The sequence below is a fragment of the Stylophora pistillata genome, chromosome 2 (genome assembly GCF_964205215.1).
Source record: "Stylophora pistillata chromosome 2, jaStyPist1.2, whole genome shotgun sequence".
NCBI lineage: Eukaryota > Metazoa > Cnidaria > Anthozoa > Scleractinia > Pocilloporidae > Stylophora > Stylophora pistillata.
In genome coordinates this window covers 16,901,502-16,920,490 of record NC_142520.1, presented here as the reverse complement: position 1 = coordinate 16,920,490, position 18,989 = coordinate 16,901,502, and the positions used below count along the sequence as shown (strand labels likewise).

The following is an 18,989-nucleotide window of genomic DNA, read 5'->3' as shown; positions in this document are numbered from 1 at the left end:
GCTCTTAAAAAGTGATTCGGGCGCTCGCATTTAGAAGTCGTGAAAAATTCGACAATTCATTTTTTTTCAAAATTTTTGGTACAGTCTGATAGCCAGTCCTATAAGCTTTAATTTAATGTGGGGTTTAGATACCTGCAGTTTAAACCGGACGCGCTACATGCATCGCTTGCACGAGAGACACCCCTGAAGGAGCACGGTAACCTCAAGTGAAAAAATTCATAGTTGAGGGGGTTGGAAGATAGACTTTTTCTGTTTGCTTTTCCAGAACATTCTGAAACTTGCAACTATTTCATTTCAGGGTGTTCTATCGTGTGCCGTATTTTTCAGTCCATCAGGAGTAAACTTCACTTAAGATAATCTTTCTGGCATTAAAGGAGGGGATACAGTGAGAGTAAATAATTATTTTTTCATTTATAGCAATTCACATTCTCTCCTGCCCCCCAGTAACGAAATGGTGTCAACAAGGAACTTTCAACTATTAACCTTGTAATGGTTTTATTTTACAGCTCATTGCTATTGATAAAACGACAGCAGATGCAATGAAGAATAGAACTTGGAAAGTGTACGCAGTTTTTGAAGAACCCAATGTTCAACGTCAGGCAAAATGTGTGGCGCAAAGCATTGATGAAGATCAATAACCGTGAGCTGCTTAAATTACTTCAAGATATCTGCAGTTTTCCCAAAGTTAATCCTTTTAATAACAAGACAATGAAAGTGTGTTCCTTGGATTTTATTAAGCAATTTTTCAATTGTTTCATCTAACAAGGAGTGGGAAAGGTTCCGTTCAAGATCCCTGACCTGCAAATCAAGCCTGTAGAAGCAAATCAAGTTTGTAGAACTGAGATGCAGCTGATTACTTCACCCATGAATGCCAAGAGGTAATGAACATGCAACTTCTTCTTGCCACATTACCTCCACTACTATCAGAAAACAGGTAAAGGGAATAACTTAACTAATGGATGAAAACACTTTACAAGAATATTTGAAGCAGCTGAAGGGGAGAAGTTAAATCAGTCTCTGGAGTTTCAAAGTTAACATAGCAAAGACATTGAAAGCGATTGAAAGCTATGTACAGCAACAAGTTACAAATCAGCAACTAAAGGATTCAAGGAGCAGCTTTTATTTGGAGCTGCAAACTGTTTAACACGCTTGGATGGCCTGAGTCTTTGCCTGAATGTTACTGTTTCTATGTCGTTAGCTGAAAAAACTTCTGAGGAAAGATCTCAGGAAGCAAACAGAAGCATAATTATCTAGTTTTACTTTCAAGTTAGAAAGAACCAAATGCAGATGATGGCATGATTTTCTGAGCAATAAGGTTTTTTACAAGTTCTTTCTTTCACAAGGTTTTCTTTTTACTGAGGTTGTCCACAGTTCATTTGAAGTTTTATCTGTTCTTCTGTAACCTCTCTACAATCCTTTCCATGACACGCTTGGCTTCACACACGGTCATAGTACTGGGGTGTAATTTTCACCAACCTGTACAAAAATCAAGCAGGAAGCTTTCTTAAAATGTCTTACAATAGTCATTCAAGAGGTTCAGAGGTTCTCCTGAGGTTTCCAAAAGGTCTCTTATGCATTCTAGGCTTAATTGATTCTATCCACTGTTCTAATGCACTCCTGTGTCAAGCCTACTGCAATAATGCTACATCTTGTTGTTCATGTAGTAAGCTGAACTATGATTGGTCTATTGGAGGGCAGACACATTCACTACAGCATAATTGAAAGTTTTTTACTTCATTACTATACAAAAGAGACAGAATCCATGTTGCAGTGTGACTTTTCAATCATAGATCACAGAAGATGTGAAATTGTGGTAAGAACATTCAGTTACACTCAGCAGTGCCAAGTGCTCCTCTCTTTGTTCGTACCACTATTTTGACTTCATCTGTCACCTATAACAGAACAGATGCATGGCGATATGGAATCTAATTGTTAAACAGACTGACACCAAAGCAGAAGGTCTTCTTCATGGTGCAATAAGTGAGCCACCATAAAAAAAAAGCTTGATGCGTGATTAATAAAGTCATCTTGCTTGATACTGTTGTAACACGTCTTGTACCTTATACAAAAATGACACCTGACCTAAAAAATGGGCAAAAAAGAAACTAGATCCTCCTAGTAGGTCTTGATGAAAACAAAGATAACATCATCAATTGCCGGAGATCACAGTTGACCAAGATTCAGTTGAATTTGTTTTTGTTGCACTCGTGACAACATTTCACAGATCAGTCACAAAGGGTTATTGTGTAAACACCCCAAAACAATACACTCAAGAAACCCTTGAGTACCACTAACCTTACTGGTCAACCTTTCTGTCTGTACAGGTCCGAATGTAGCTCTTGGTGGTCAAAACAAACTAATTGTACTACACTCACTCAAGCTTGTGATCCAAACAAGTTGATAGATGGAGTTGTACAACCTAATGGTTGATAAAATAATAATTATAGTGAAGTAAATTTCAATTGACCTGCGGATAAAAATCAAGCAAGGGTATAATCCTTGCAGTTGTATTGGAGTTTTAAGAATTGCTGAAAAGAAGCCTGGAAAAACCTCAGACTGATGGGATTTAATCCTATGGCTCCCAGGTACTATTTGGCCCTACTGACAACTGAGCTATGAAGCCACACATTTGGAGGGTTCCTTCCCATGGAGTTATCTGCTTTCAGTATGATGCTTCGGTGATCCTACACATGACAAGTTCTTTTTTTGCTGTCAGTGATGTCAGTAGTTTAGCTTGTTACCAGTCCTCTAGTTGCTTAGCTTCAGTACCCCCCCATCACAAAGAAAAATGGCATACCCAAGAATCTGGCAAAGACATCCATCAATCTCCTAATAATTATATTTGCAAAATCTGGGACAGTTGGGAAACAGTGAAATTGCTGATTGGCTTGGATTTTCCCAGCATAATTATGAAAACAGGGCTTAATCAACGTTGTGCTATTACTATATAACCTATAGATACGAAAATTTTGTGCTGTAAGTAGAGAATAGGTAGGTAATGTCTCACCTGGTTGTCTTTGACAGTCAGGTAGTGTCCAGACCTCTCCAAATGAGCCACCTACTCATCAGAACAGTAACATGGGAGGGATGGGTGGGTGGGTAGGTAGGATTTACAGATTTAATGGTCAGTGTCTGAAGTACTTCAAATTAGATCACTGCATTAGTTTGGGGAAAAAATGCCATTCTCACCACTCTTCATTTTGGTAGGACATTCTGTACTTAAAGTACTTGTACACGAGTTGGCAGCATCAAAAGAGAACCTGCTTGTGGCCAAACATAATTTTACACTGTCCAAATTGCTGATGTAATTTTCAAACACACATGAATCTATTGAAGTCAGTGCTACGTCGTGCAAAGTTGAACCTGTCCATGATCCTGGTAAGTTGCTGTCTCACATTATCAGCCGATTTGAGAGAACGATGTTGGATAAAATTATCATAACCCCACTGTGTATCTTCATGGTCTAAAAATAAGGATAAAAAAGTTTTGTTTGAAATAGCTTGGGACATCTTTGGGCTTTGACTGTGTCAAGCCAGCCCCCAGAATAGCAAAGTACCCTTCCCAAGGCTGGCAAATCTCACCACCAAAAATGAGCCCACTGGCCCTGTTTTATATTTAATACTATACAAAAATGAGTCCCCTTTCTTGGTCCTTGTAAACCCTGATTAGATCATCAGGAGGAAAAGAAGAGATTGTAGCTAAACTTGTCTAAGACTACCACAAAATCCCTGGAGACTGCAGAAAGAAAACTGCTCCAACTTCTGCACTAGAACTCAAACAAAGAGTTACCGGTACATTATACTGGTAAATGCAATGTTACTCATGAACCTGAATTGTCAGATTATCTGCAAATAAGTTTAATCCTTTGACTCCCACGAGTGACCAAGACAGAATTTCTCGACTTACAACTTCAATACAATACCAAGCAGACAAGTGATGAGAATAGAGAATCTAATGAGTTGATCCAATACCCAATTCTCCAAACTAACATTACAAGAATTGTGTGGCAGAAAAATTGTGTGGCAGACAAATTGTGTGGCAGAAATCTTCCCCAAGGAGAAATAAAACAAGGTTCCATAATGTTCAGAAAGGACTAAGAGGACAAGATTAGTAGGTGGTTTTTTTAGTTAACAATGCACACACAATAACATCAGAAAGCTTGGCATACAATATAAGTACAGGTTACAAGTCAAACTCACTTTGTTTGTATGCATGGTAAACATTGGGTAAGGTCAGGTGATCTCCATCAATGTGAGCAAACTTCATCTTAGCTTCATCAGCTGCCTTTTTAGCTTCATTTGGTCTCATAAACACCTGAGGAACTAACAGACAGAGGCAGGATCATTAATAAATTATAATGATAAAAATTTATCAAAAGGTATTTTTAAGTAAATCAACAGGTTGACTTGATATCTGTATACCTGATAACATGGCAGTAACGGAGAGAATTTCATTCGAGCAGTTATGGTCACAACTGGCATTATCACCATCTTCAGTTAGCAAGTTGAGGGTAGAGTGGAAACTCTGCCATCATGGAGCCCAGTGATGTGAGGTCTCCATTGTCATCAAGGGCACCAAGATGGTTCAGCAGTTCAAGTGCTCTCATCAAAGTTTCTGGTGCTATCAAACTGACAAAAAAAGAATGAAATCTTAGCTTTCTTTGTTTGGTTTGTACGCAACCTTTTACTTGTAAGACTTTGAGCCATTCCTTAGGAAATGACACTTCTGGGAATCACCACAAATCAAGGGCTAATACACATTTAACAGCTCCCTCACAAGCACTGAACCTACCAGGAGGATCCATGAAGTCAAAATGCACGAAGTCGTCGATGCCCAACTTTTTCAGCTGTAGCACCACAGTACCAAGGTTGGACCTCAGGATTTCAGGGTAGGTATTGTCTTGCATTTCAGTTTCAGTTGATAAGCTTTCTCTGCGTACAATCTGAAACACTTGGCAGGACGTGTACGACCAGCACGGCCAGCTCTCGGCTGTGAACTGGCTTTTGATATGGCAGAAACTAACAGTGACTCTACACGGAAATGGGGAATGTACACCTATTATAGACAAACCAAAGACAAAATGACTTTACACTCAGTCAACCTTGATAAGGAACAATATAATATATGCAGAATTAGAAAGATGTAGATTTTTGAGCTTTGTAAGAAAAAGCAGGTAAGTTTAAGTTTAAGGTCAGTTTAAGTGTAAGTTTAAGGTCATAACTTTTACCTACTTAATGATTAAGGATAAGGCTGATCATATTTGTAAGATCAATGCTTAGTTCTTCATTAGGGTTCTTGTCATTATTGTAGGCCATTGTTTTTCATGTTAATATTCTTATATACTCATATATTGCTGGTCACCGATTATTACCAGTCCATCAACCTTTGTTGACTGACTGACCGGTTTTTTTCTACCAGGATAAATAAAGTTGTTGTTGTTGTTATTATTATTATTATTAAATTATTATTATTATATATTTTTTGATCTTGTCACAAACATGGGACAGAGAAAAAGTTCTGAGACCCCATGAGGAACTGAACCTGCACACTGAATCCAATGGTCTGGGGTTGGATTCCTTAAGGAAACTCAGAAGGTTTACTTTGTCCCATGCTTGTTAAGAGACAAGAAAAATGGTAAAATACTTTGTGAAAAGTAGACAGTGATCAAATGCTGAAGTAAGACAGACCTTCTGCTTGGAAAATCCAGGATCTATAACAAACACCACACCATCAATGATAAGAGATGTTTCAGCAATGTTGGTGGACACCACGCGCTTGCGCCCAATGGCACCATTAGGGCGTTTTGCTGGAGGAGCATCAAAGATGCGCTGCTGCTGCTGCGGAGGAAGAGTTGAATACAGAGGGATGCAGCAGAGCTCGCCTACTTCAGGTCCCAGGTTATCAATTTCCTTCTTCAGTCTCTTACATGCTTCTTCAATTTCCTGAATGGAGAGAATAAAGTATAATGTTGAAAGGCTACTTTTAACTTAGTTTAACTTTGTTTAAAATATATACAAACTGCAAAAAATTAATACAATACTCGTATTTGTTGCAAAATGTCATTCAGGAATGAATGGTCCTTCGAAGCTAGGGTTAAATAGCACTTTAAGTTCTAGTTTAAAATAGTGGCAACTAAAAGTCATCTACTTGCACCACTTTTGCCAATTACACACCAAAAGCTGATAAAGGATTTTTTTTCTTTATTTCAGGCCTAATATTAATCAACTCTGCAGTCATTCTAATCAGAGAATTTTTGAAAGTAAATGCAATTTAGATGTTGAAATTTGAGCACCTTTAACCCACTACCTCCTTACAACAGCATTGTTTTTCTCTTATACATTTCCTAAGGTGATGACATGGAGAATTTTTTCTGAACAATCAAGAGCTTTCTAAGTTGTGGTCATTTTAAATATTCTCGTGATCTTAAATGTTTGATTCAGGGGTGACGCTGTTGGGAGAATTGGATGCTTATCACTCTTAGGAGTTTAATTAACTCTTTAACTCCCACGAGTGACCAAGACAGAATTTATCCTTACAATGACAAAACAATATCAAGAACACAAGTGATGAGAATAAAGAAAATATATCAATCAGGGGATTATTACCATAATTTCCTGACGCTTACCCGCGGGTAATCTGTTGATTTTTTCTTTAACACATGCCACTGCAGGTAATGAGGAGGTGCGGGTTATGTGATAATTTTGAAATCTACTAGCGGTTGAATTGAAGAAAATTCTCACCTACCTGCATTTCCACCTCTCAGGTGAATTTTATTGTATTAAAAGTGCCACAAAGCAGCATGAAAATATGATGCCCAATCAAGTTTATTTCACGCACAATTACATTAGTTGCGTGACGAACAAGTTACTATCTGCATGCGTGTAAACAAAACCTTGATGGTGACAAAAACAAACCAAGGATAACCGGCGCATCAGTGACAAATTTCCAGTCAACACTAGCTTGAGCTGAAGAGAATTTTCCTGCTTTAGGGACTTGTTAAGCCCAGTAGAACCAGAGATATCGATTTTTTTGAGAAATCAACAAATCAACATGGCGCTGAATGATTGTTCACACAAAATGTGTCCATGAATTTGCATTCTGTCAAGTAGTTTTGTACAAATTTCCTTAGCTTTTAAGGTGTAGGTTATTCACCAGTGCGGGTAATCTGTTGACTTTTGTTTTCATTGTATGCAATAATTGGCCATGCAGGTAAACGGCTGGAAATTACGGTAATTGATCAGATACCAAATTCTCCTAAATGACATCATAAGAATTGTATGACAGACAGTAGAGAGAGTTACCAATGATATCTTGGGAGTCAAAGGGTTTTTAAGGATTAAACAAAACATGCCAATTTAAACTCAACAGTGCATCAAGAACTTTGAACACACACCTCTTGCCCAGTAAGAAACAACAAAATGTCACCCTCCACTTCCTCACACATGTGAGTCTGTACCACTGTTCTAATGGTTGCCTCCTAGTAGTCTCGTTCAGGTTCAGGAGTGTAAAAGATCTCTACAGGATGTGTTCGTCCAGGGATTGTCATGAGTGGACATTCATCAAAATATTCCTGAAATTTCCCAGCATCCAAGGTGGCACTCATGATTATGATCTTCAGGTCATGTCTCTGTCGCACAACCTGTGGAAAACCAACGCATTTTATACAACTCCTGTAAGTTACAGGTGTAAAAGCGGACCAATGCACTGTCACCTGCACGTGTACAATCAGCATCATTATTACAAGGCACAACGGTCTGATTATTTAACCCATTAATGGCCGCAGCTTTTCTGGAAAACTGTGTTTTGAAGCTAGTCCAGCAGATTTCGGGTCACTGTTGGGGTTTTAAAAGCTCTAACTTACCAAAAACCACTTGAGAGCTCGTGCACTCGACGGCCTTTCGATCCAAATGCAAAATGGCGGCCTGAAAATCTCGGGCACGCGCAGAGAGCAAAATTTCGACATGGGTTGAAAAGTCATGCCCCACTTACGACTTCTACTTTTCTCTCTTTCTCCTGCCCTTTTTTTCCCCTCTCCTTGCCTAAAGTTTCTCCTCACTTGCTGGAAATTGAGTAGGCTTCATTTTGGTGTAGAGATTTTTCAGAAACTACTCATTATTTTCAAAGCACATGCTCGGAAAGGTAGGTGGGTAGTGAAACACGATCTTCGTGCAGATTTTCCAGTCAAAGTGACACGGTTTTTTGGCTATTTCTCCAATCTCCTCCCCTCAATTGCGCTCATTCTGGTATCGTCTGCAAGATATTTTCAACCCGTTTAAGTAGATGCTCGAATTCGTGCTCCAGGGTTAAAATTGATGACGTCACAGGGCGTAGAAAGGGTGTGGGTCCCCATGGGCGCATACGGGCGCATTGGACGTTAATGGGTTAAACAAATTTTAGCCATTGTTGAACAAAACTCCTTTCTACATTATCTTCAATTTAGCATCAAACCATTTATCTGAACAAAGGGGGTAAGTTTCTAAAGAAACTATGTTGCCGCATTGGTGTGGGTAATAAGGTAATTTGGTAATATCAACTAAGTTGAAATGTAAATTGGCCGCCGCAAAGAGTTAAAAAGTTGACATTTCAAGTGTTAGCCCTTTGTCAGAGTGAATGACAAAGGGCTAACCCTTGAAACATCAGTTTTCTAACTCTTTAGGGTGGCCAATTTACATTTCAACTTAGTTGATATTGCCAAAATTAATTACCTATTTGTCTGAACATGTATTTTTGTGAACAGTGTCAAGAGGGTCAAAAGCTGACAGTGGAAAGAACATTTACATGTATTTAGTTCACTTGATCCATTTGAAGGGAAACCTAAGGCCCACTTGATTGACTAAAACCATGTTTTTGGTAGGACCTTGTACAAATAACCGACCCTTTGTCTTTAAACAGTTCACTTATGTGTAAAGTAACACCACTATCTGTACCACACTGCAAATCACTGAAAGCACCCCTTCCCTAATTCAAAGTTGCCTACTTGGAGCAAAAATATCACTGACAATAGCAAGATCAGGGCTTGACACCAACTTTTCAATTTACTAGCCAAGTTGCTAGTGACATCTTTGATTTTATGTAAGGCCCACTGATTGACTAAAACCATGTTTTTGGTAGGACCTTGTACAAATAACCGACCCCTTGTGTTTAAACAGTTCTCTTATGTGTAAAGTAACACCACTATCTGTACCACACTGCAAATCACTGAAAGCACCCCTTCCCTAATTCAAAGTTGCCTATTTGTAGCAAAAATATCACTGACAATAGTAAGATCAGGGCTTGACACCAACTTTTCAACTTACTAGCCAAGTTGCTAGTGACATCTTTGATGTTACGACAACTTCAGCTTGCTTACCAGTTAAATTGGCAGGTGGAAATAAAAAAACCACTAGCCAAAACAGAATTTCTACTAGTCTGTGGCTGGTGGGCTACCATTAGTGTTGAGCCCTGATGATGAAAAATGATTTGGGGGAAAGCGATTACCACGTAACTTACAGTTAGGACAAAATAGATTGACAATGAAGTAACAGGCGGGTTCAATAGGTCAATGTGTCAACAGTTTTGTTGCCTGTAGTTCTTGTAAGAAGAATATGAAATCTCCAGATGCATGCACACACTGTACCTCTTTCAGTAGACCCATGAGCATATCAGTAGCAAGAGTTCTCTCGTGCGCCTCATCAAGAAGAATGACTGCATAACGATCTAGTAGAGGATCAGTCATAGCCTCACGCAACAACATACCATCTGTCATGTACCTGGAAACAAATTAAAATGAGCTTTAAATTACAGTCAGGAATGATTACCGGTATCTCATTTGTTCAGACATCTGAGACAGAGCTAAAGGCCAAACTTAAACCTTAAATTGCATTTTCTCACACCCTTTTCCTTCCTGTTTTTTAACGCTCTATCTCCCACTAGTGATTTTCATTTTGACCTAACCAAATTCTTCTAACTACTTAATTGCTGTATTTATTTGGTTATAATGAGGCTAAATGAAATTTAGGCAAGGTTAAAATCAAGGCATGATGGTCAGCGGAGGGCATGCTGCGGGGCGCCCCCTTTGCAATTGCAGGGTCACGAGGTTTTCAGTACGTTTTGAGATCGTCGCGGATCCTAACGTGAGCCGCCTCTTGTGCTGAAATATTTACCGTATTCTCCGCTTTCGCCCCGTTTGGAATAATGGAAGGGCGTCAGACTAGAAATAGCCTTTCCGCTGCCTGCTTTAGCGTCAATGACGGCCATCCAACATCGACTGTTGCGTCCACGGTAGTTCCGTCTTCGTCGGCATGTAACACGCCACCTCTCGTAAACTCGCCAAGCATGCCGTCGGATATGCTTGAAATGGTTAGGCTGGTGGCTTCTCAAGCAGCTTTAGCGGCAGTAAATTCATTACAGGGCTGTTCATTACCATCCAGCACGACGGCAACTACGACGACTGGGAATTCGCTCGCTACGGCAACTCCACCCTCGTCAGTGTTGAATCCATCGTTGGCCAACCACGTGGAAAGTTTCCTGGCGGCAGGTTCTAGCGTGGGATTCTCTGAAACGACTTCGCCCATCTCGGCTACAGGTACGTCTGTTTCTTATTCTGTACCGGAATTTTTGAGCACGTTCTCTATGCCTACGACAAATTCTACTTCGGTTAGAATGGCGACGCCAATGACGGTCAGTAGTCTCCCCTCGCTTTCATCGAGTTTGTTCGACCAGCACTTCGTTGTTGGCCCGGGGTTTTCTCCGATCCCTCCAAAGATCGTCAATCAAATTCTGGCGGGCAAATTTACCGACCTGAGCGAGCTGCTCACGCCAAATCTCCTCCAGGCGCAAACCGAGCCACAGTTGTTGTTTGATGGAAGAGTAGTTCTAACGTCGAGCGGCAAAAAGCCTCGCCGTCGGATCGAAGACGTCGTCAGTTGGGTCGAAGCGTTTACAATTTTCATGCTGGTCATTGCATCGTCATTCCCGCATCGGTGGCGTGACCTAACGGCATATAAGCTCTTAATCCTACGCACGTACCGTCAATTTGGTAGCCAAGTGTGGCTAAACTATGACCTAGCGTTTAGGCAGCATGCCGCCGCGACAAAACTGACTGACTGGTCAGCGATGAACGTGCAGTTATTTAATTTCCATGCGGCAGGGACAACTAACCACTCTTACCCTGGCCGTGTGATCGCCCAGGGGGAAGCGACTGGATCGCTTTGCTCTGACATCATTTGCAGATCCTGGAATCGTGGCCAGTGTTCATCTCCTTATAAGTCCTGCAAATTCGCTCACAAGTGTAGCTCCTGCAATGGAGATCATCGCGCCGCAGACTGCCAGAGCTCAGCCTCCAGACGAAGGTCACGCTCCCCAAGCTATTCTAGGGATAATGGGAGAAGCAAGAAACGCTAAGCACGGGCCTTGAAGGGCCCAATCGCCCATAGACATTGTTCTTGTTGTTAGTTCTAATTTGTAGCATTAGTTATTGTTCTTTAGCCTACCTCCTGTCACCAGGCTCTGTTACTCAAGAAGAAGGCGAATAAATAGCATGTGTTTTGGCTATCCCGTGACTAGCCCTACTGAATTTTTGTGTCTTTCACCCACAGTCAGCCTCCCCCCAGTCTCTGCAGTGTCTCCTCTGAAACCAGATCGGTTCGAACATGAGCTCAGGGGTCATCCAGATAGAGGGCAAGTCCGGTATGTCCTCGAAGGACTGCGTACTGGCTTCAGACTCGGCTTTACTCCTGTGGGCAATCTTAAATCGGCAAAACGAAATAAGCCTACAGCATATAAACACGGAGGAGTAATCGATTCCTACCTAGCTGATGAGGTCAGATTAGGGAGAGTAGCGGGCCCATTCCTATCCCCCCCGTTACCCAAGTTGCATATCAGCAGCTTCAGCGTGATTCCAAAAAAGGGTCAAACAGGCAAATGGCGCCTTATAGTAGACTTATCCTCCCCCAAGGGGCTTAGTGTTAACGATGGCATAGACCCGGAAGAATTCTCGATGCACTACATACGGCTGGATGAAATTATCAGGATGATAGCCGCACACGGGATAGGGGCCCTGATGGCAAAGTTTGATGTGGAATCAGCCTATCGTAACGTCCCTGTGCACCCAGAGGACCGTTACCTGCTTGGACATAAGTGGAGAGGCCAGTACTACGTTGACTTAGCACTCCCCTTTGGTTTGCGGTCCGCTCCCTATATTTTTAACTCACTTGCGAATATGGTTCAATGGATCCTGGTACACAACTATAAAATCTCAGACCTGGTTCATTACCTCGATGATTTCATATTAGTGGCCCCCCCTGGCTCCCAGGTGTGTCATCATAACTTAGCTACAGCCCTCACAGTCTGCCAACAATTAGGCCTCCCGTTGCATCCTAAGAAGTGTGTGGGCCCATCAACTGCTCTTACTATTCTCGGCATTCACCTAGATTCGGTTCGACAATCAGCAGAACTTCCGCAGGACAAGTTGGCAGCGCTTAGGGAGTTAATCGCAGCATGGACTGCGAAGCGCTGGTGCACCAAGAAAGAGCTGGAATCCCTGATAGGTCACCTTCACCATGCAGCCAAAGTCGTCTGGCCAGGTCGGGCCTTCATTCGGAGGATGATCGATCTCCTGAACTGCTTCCGCAGGCAGGATCACCCTATTCGGTTGAGCCAGGAATTTAGACTCGACCTCGCGTGGTGGCACCAGTTCCTGTCACATTGGCACGGTGTTGGTTTCTGGCTATTCCCGGGGTTGTCCCCTTCCCCAGACTTGGAAATTCTGACTGACGCATCAGGGGCTATAGGATTCGGGGCCATCTGGGGTTCAGCGTGGTTTAACGGTTCGTGGCTACATCAGCAAGTTGATAAGTCCATTGCCTATAAAGAGCTATTTCCCATTGCAATTGCCGCCGCAGTCTGGGGCCATAGGTGGCCAAGGTTGCACATAAGGTTTCGATCTGACAATGAGGCAGTGGTCGCCATCCTCAATTCGAGAACGTCAAAGGTGCCAGCCATCATGCACCTAGTGCGGCATCTTTTGCACTCAGCCGCAAAGTTCCAGTTTTCCTTCTCAGCACTGCATATCCCCGGACTCTGTAATTCAGTTGCTGACGCCCTTTCCCGTTTTCATTGGCAGGACTTCAGACGTCTGGCCCCAACGGCACTGGCAGCCCCCACCTCAATCCCCCCAGAGGTGATATGCGACTTGACGTCAGCTCTCTAGAATCCAAGTGCATGCATTTCTTCCAAGAAGGCCTAGCTCCATCCACACGACGTTCCTACGCTTCTAGTCAAAAAAGGTTCATAGAGTTCTGCCAGCAACTGGGTAAGCTCCAACCCTCTGGGTCTCCCTGCCCAGTTGACGAGTGGACCTTGTGTCTGTTTGTCTCCCACCTGGCCGGATCCATTCAGTACTCTTCAATCACCGTTTATTTGTCTGCTGTGCGTGCCCTTCAGATTGAGCAGGGCTTCAATGACCCTTTGTTAAATTGCCTGCGCCTACAGCGAGTTCTTCGGGGGATCAAGCGATCCCAGGGCATAGTCAAACGTGAACGTCTGCCAATCACAGACCAGCTCATGATGGTGATTGTCAAATCGTTGGACCTACACAATTTTGACCATTGCATGTTCTGGACGGCCTGTTCCTTGGCATACTTCGGTTTCCTAAGAGCCTCGGAATTCACAGTTCCCTCCTCGTCCAAGTTTTCCCCCTCGGTGCACCTACAGGTGAAGGATCTGGCCGTAGACGCATCCCTAGACCCAACATGCCTACAAGTCTTCATTAAAGCCTCAAAAACAGACCCTTTCAGAAATGGGGCAACCCTTCACATTGGCAAGGGATCTCCGCCCTTGTGCGCGTTACAGGCAGTGTTATCGTACTTGTCCCGTAGGGGAAACGCACCTGGCCCTCTGTTCAGGCTCCAATCGGGAGAACCATTGTCTCGACCCCTACTCAACAAGTGGTTGAGCACCATTATGGAGGCGGCGGGCATCCCCGGGAAGTTTTCGAGCCACAGCTTCAGGATTGGGGCAGCCACGGTGGCAGCTCGCAATGGGATTCCAGACCATCTGATTCAGACACTTGGTAGATGGTCGAGTAATGCATATCAGATGTCCATACGGACCCCGGCAGATGTCTTGGCTAGCTTGTCACAGCAGTTGTCGTGACTACCGGTATGTGCCATATCAGTGAATAAGCAAAGGTAGGGGGAATGGTGCTTGGTGGAGCCTTGGGTTGGAGGTACCATGGCTCAACCCCGGTCCCTCTTGTTTCAAGCACCATTGTGGGGGTGGACCGAGGTTGTGTCGCCATGGTAACCTCCCTGCTGTGGGTAGTCAGCGCGACTGCCACAGTGCTACGGCACCTTCCTCCAAGCTCATCAGTGCCGATGAGTTTAAATAAGGCTAAATGAAATTTAGGCAAGGTTAAAATCAAGGCATGATGGTCAGCGGAGGGCATGCTGCGGGGCGCCCCCTTTGCAATTGCAGGGTCACGAGGTTTTCAGTACGTTTTGAGATCGTCGCGGATCCTAACGTGAGCCGCCTCTTGTGCTCCCACCCTCCCTCCTCTATGGCGGGCCAAGAGCAGGTAAGTATAAAACAATTCCACTGACTTGTCAGTGTGACAGGTGTCAGGGGGGTGGACCGAGGTTGTGTCGCCATGGTAACCTCCCTGCTGTGGGTAGTCAGCGCGACTGCCACAGTGCTACGGCACCTTCCTCCAAGCTCATCAGTGCCGATGAGTTTAAAGATGCACTCGGTTATAAGACACACCCCAAACTTGGCAACTTAATCAAGCCAAGTTCCCAAATGTCAAAATTGTTTTTCTTTTCTCACTACAAACTGCACTTACAGTAATGCAAAACAATGCAACATACAAGACAATACACAGCCTAGGAATACTTAGTCTTGGGTGTATTATCTGCCTGTAATCGTGAGAAACAAGTTGATCCTAATGATTACCATTTCATAGTATTAAAATAAAGTGTCTGTTACACTGCCAAGGCAGGGCTGGACACTAATGGTAGCCCACTAGCCACAGACTAGTAGAAATTCAGTTTTGGGTGGTGGTTTTCGGTTTCCACTCGCCAGTTTGGCTAGTAAACGAACTGACATTGTCGTAACATCTAAGATGTCACCAGCCACTCGGCTAGTAAGTTGAAAAGTTGGTGTTGAGCCCTGCAAAGAGAGAGTGGAACTGTATAGAATAAAAAAAAAAAAAAAAAAAATTGCCTGAGAGGAAATGGTGATCGAGTGCTCTTCAATCCAAAAACCTGAACAGACTTACTATGTTTGCATGCATGGTAAACACTTAGTTTACACCAACAACAGTTGAGACCCTACTATATTTACAAGGAACAAGGAAAAAATATCTGTTAAAATGTACCTCACTTCCCTTAATTAGCTTCACACAGCAGCTCAGCTGGAATTTGTACCAACACTAACTAGTATCTACATGTAGTAGGCATCCCTTACGCCTAACTGAAGCCTGAATTCTTCCAAATATTTACAGTCTCTAATTCCTCAAATTTCCCCAACCACAGTTCATCTGATAAGGAGTACAATTTAACCCAACTTCTAATAAACTACTAAGATAATTTAGTGTTATTACATTGGTTGATAATGCAAAATGTTCACTGTAAAGGGTTTCAAGTGTTTGCCCTTTGTCAAAGCAAATAAATACTACATGTAACTATTACCTGGGTTGTTTTACCAGATCCAGTCTCGCCAACAAGAACAAAAGCTTGTTTTTCCTTCATGGTTTCCATGAATTTTTCTCCGTACTCCCATACTGGTAGCTCGATTCTCTTCTTGAGAATGTCAAAATATTTGTCTGAGAATAGCTTCCCATTGAAAGGATTGATCTTTCCACCAAGATTGCTTGGATTACTACCAACGGAAAAGAGACCAAAATGCATCAGGAGGTATAGTGTACATAAATTGTGACCGGGCACAGGATTTCGTACACAACGCTTTACCGTTTAACGAATCAATCCGTTTACTATCCGTTTACCATCCGTCTAAAACGGATCATTAAAGCGTTTAAACGCTTTCTTCATCCGTTTAAACGCTTTGCTCATCTGTTGAACGTTTTCGACAAAACGTTTAAACGGTTAACCTATCCGTTTAAAATGAAATACATCTGTTTAATGGTTACTTGCATCCGTTTAACAAGGAGAGCGAGATTTGTTTTCATGATTATGCAAATTTATTTCAATTGACGTGTAGGGCAAAATTTACAAAATCTGTGGCTATTGAGTTTCTCATCTGTTATTTCCATCGATTGAAAGGAAACAGAAATTGCTTTATAAAAGCTGTAATTACACATTACTTTACGAAATCGAATGCTAGATGAAACACGACCGAAAGAAAGTTGAGTTTTGTTACATGCGTATGCAAAATTGTTTCGATTAACCGACGGTGAAATCTACAAAATCAGCGGCATTTCTTAACGTTTTTCACTTGATGGTGCGTTTTCATTTCAGTCAATACCTAGAAGAAACAATGTAGGAACATGAAAAAAAAACGACTTTGCTTCTCAATTCTATGTTCTTTCTGTCGAGAATGTTCAGTCCACATGGTATGATTGACAGATTGCTTCCTCTGCTTATGCAAATTTTCAAACGCACTGCGAGCTCTCCAGGGCGAGACTCGCTCTCTGCTCGCTTCACTTGCCAGTGGATAGCTTAATTGCAGGCTAGTAATTTAATTTTACTTAGTTTTCTATTGTTGTCAGTCGAATATTATTAGCATGAAACGTCAGTGTTCCGCATGAACAATTCGTATCATTGTTCGCAACGCTTTCTGATCGATATGTGCATGGCTTCCCGCTGTTCTGTAGCCCTCCTCATCCGTTCAAGGTTTTTGTCCATCCATTTAATGTTTTGAGCTATCCATAAAATAATTATAGATGTTGTTCAACCGTTTAACGTTTTAAGCCATCCGTTTATTTTTTTTTTATCTCGGCCTTTTAACGGTTTACAGAATCCGTTTTTGGACTTTGCTCTACCGTTTAACGCTTTGGACTATTCGTTTAAATGGACATGCAAACCGTTTAAATGCTCTTACTACCCGTTTACTATCCGTTTACAAACTGTTTATTTTTACCCGTTTAACGGAAAAGCGTTAGTGTACGAAATCCTGTGCCCGGTCACAATTATACTTCTGACAATAGGTCAGAGAGAATTTTCTTTTGAATTATTTTAGATTTAAGGGGTGGGAAGGTTTATGGTATCGAAACATTTCTCCCTGGCAGGGCTTGCATTTTTGACACTAACTTTTCAACTTTCTGGCCAAGTGACTAGTGACATCTTAGATGTTTTTATAATTTCAGTTTGTTTACTGCCAAACTGGCATGTGGAAATCAAAAACCACTTTTCAAAACTGAATTTCTACTGTAGTCTGTGGCTAGTGGGCTACCATTAGTATCAAGCCCTGTCCTGGTACCAACTCGCCTGCACCAACCTTTGCACTTATAAATTCACTTCAATAAGCTCATTTTTAAGTTTAGGTTTGATGTTTTATGGAACGACAATGACATTATTAAAGATTCTACAATTTTTTGTTAGCCTTACACCATTGCAATACAATAACAAAATCACTAAGATGCTATGGACAGTTTACAACACCTTTTTGACACTTACATACACGTATTATGAGTCAGCAATGTGGATTTCTTTAGTAAGAAACTTTTATTTTGTGTATATAATTTATTATAGTTTCTTGTGTATTTTATATATTAAGCCAGAGAATCAAAGCAATTGTTCAGGGATTTGGATCTCAGCATCTAAGTGTTCCTATGTTTAACGCAGTATGCTGGTTGCCTAACACTTTGGTTTGTAAATAACTATGAATAAATGAAAATCATACATATGAACTAAGGAATAATTTAAGGATAAGAGAAGGAACTTCACAGTGATGAACACTACTTATAGGGCAATAGAAAAGTAAATTTAAGCAAACGTAATTCCAGGCTACCAGATGCAGCAAGTGACTGTGAAAACCAAATGAGTGACATCCACCTCTACAACATCCTACCAATAAAACAGCTGAAGACCAAGTAAATTGACACAAAACGATTGCCACAAGAAGAAAGGGAAGGGTAGCAGCAACTTACAAGTATGTGTTACACAAAGCCACAGAGACAATTACCCATCCAAGGCAAGTAAAAAGCTCCAACAGCACTTGCATAGGCATGTAATTTCTCCGTGTCTCACCTAACTATCGCCTGAATTACTGGAAGTTTCTTGTGACATTCTGACTGTAAAATAATTCCTTATCTACATGTGTTGATTTTTTTTTTTTTATAATTTTTGTTTTTGTCCTTATCATTATTTGTTTGTCTTAAAGCAAAGAATCTTATCCTGTTAATCCAGTGAAAGACGTTTAAATTTAATCGACCTAACGTGAGTTTTCAGACTAGAGTTAATAAAACCACGAGAGGGGAATTCGATGTCTTAGGTGTTCTCTATCGCGCGAATAGTAATCAATTCGGAAACAAATTTAGACAGCAATTCAAGAAAATCGTTTCCAATATTTCCTAGCCTTAAGTATATATAACACAAGGGAACCTTCTGCGAAATCAATTATGATTTCGAGATTTGGAAAATACCGTCTTGCATAATAATTTCACAGCCGTGCAGATTCGAGATACGGCCACAATTAAACCAGATAAGCTGTGATTCAAATATTTCCAGAGCACTGCCTTCCTGAGGAAGATTGTGATCGAAGAGATAGATTTATTTAAGTCTCTGTACCAAAACCAGCTGCAGATTAATTTAAGCTCGGCGATATTCAAACCTGAAAAGCTGTCCTTTACATATGTATCACAGCCTACCTCAACTCCTCCTTAATCCTTTTCGCGGTAGTTAACGAGTTGGATGAGTTCTTATCGACATCTAACCTCCTTTTCGACATCTTGCATGGACATCAAAGTCAAATATTCCAATAAACGTTCTCTAACTGTTATATTACTACAAGCGCCACTGAGATTTCCATCGAATTTTACCGGCTAAGGAAATACA

At 41.6% G+C, this 18,989-nt stretch overlaps 2 protein-coding genes and 1 pseudogene across 3 annotated transcripts; 2 read left to right on the top strand and 1 right to left on the bottom strand.

Moving 5' to 3' along the window:
• Positions 1–715: 715 nt before the first annotated feature.
• LOC148737423 (putative pre-mRNA-splicing factor ATP-dependent RNA helicase PRP1) lies at positions 716–18,989 on the bottom strand (annotated as a pseudogene). The gene is made up of 12 exons (XR_015996782.1): positions 18,803–18,989; positions 15,666–15,855; positions 14,844–14,917; positions 9,617–9,749; positions 7,394–7,639; positions 5,688–5,942; positions 4,792–5,055; positions 4,422–4,620; positions 4,200–4,322; positions 3,190–3,463; positions 2,296–2,419; positions 716–1,476 (listed from the first exon to the last, which is right to left on the bottom strand). The product of XR_015996782.1 is annotated as a putative pre-mRNA-splicing factor ATP-dependent RNA helicase PRP1 (transcript).
• LOC148737425 (uncharacterized) lies at positions 9,983–11,540 on the top strand. Its single transcript, XM_088748306.1, has one exon. The coding sequence runs from the start codon at positions 10,174–10,176 to the stop codon at positions 11,380–11,382; it is 1,209 nt and encodes a 402-aa protein (XP_088604432.1). The 5' UTR covers positions 9,983–10,173; the 3' UTR covers positions 11,383–11,540.
• LOC148737424 (uncharacterized) lies at positions 13,165–14,718 on the top strand. The gene has a single exon (XM_088748308.1). The coding sequence runs from the start codon at positions 13,165–13,167 to the stop codon at positions 14,131–14,133; it is 969 nt and encodes a 322-aa protein (XP_088604434.1). The 3' UTR covers positions 14,134–14,718.

Coding starts and splice junctions, on each gene's coding strand:
- LOC148737425 (XM_088748306.1), top strand. CDS start 10,174: ATGGAAGGGCGTCAGACTAGAAATAGCCTTTCCGCTGCCTGCTTTAGC.
- LOC148737424 (XM_088748308.1), top strand. CDS start 13,165: ATGCGACTTGACGTCAGCTCTCTAGAATCCAAGTGCATGCATTTCTTC.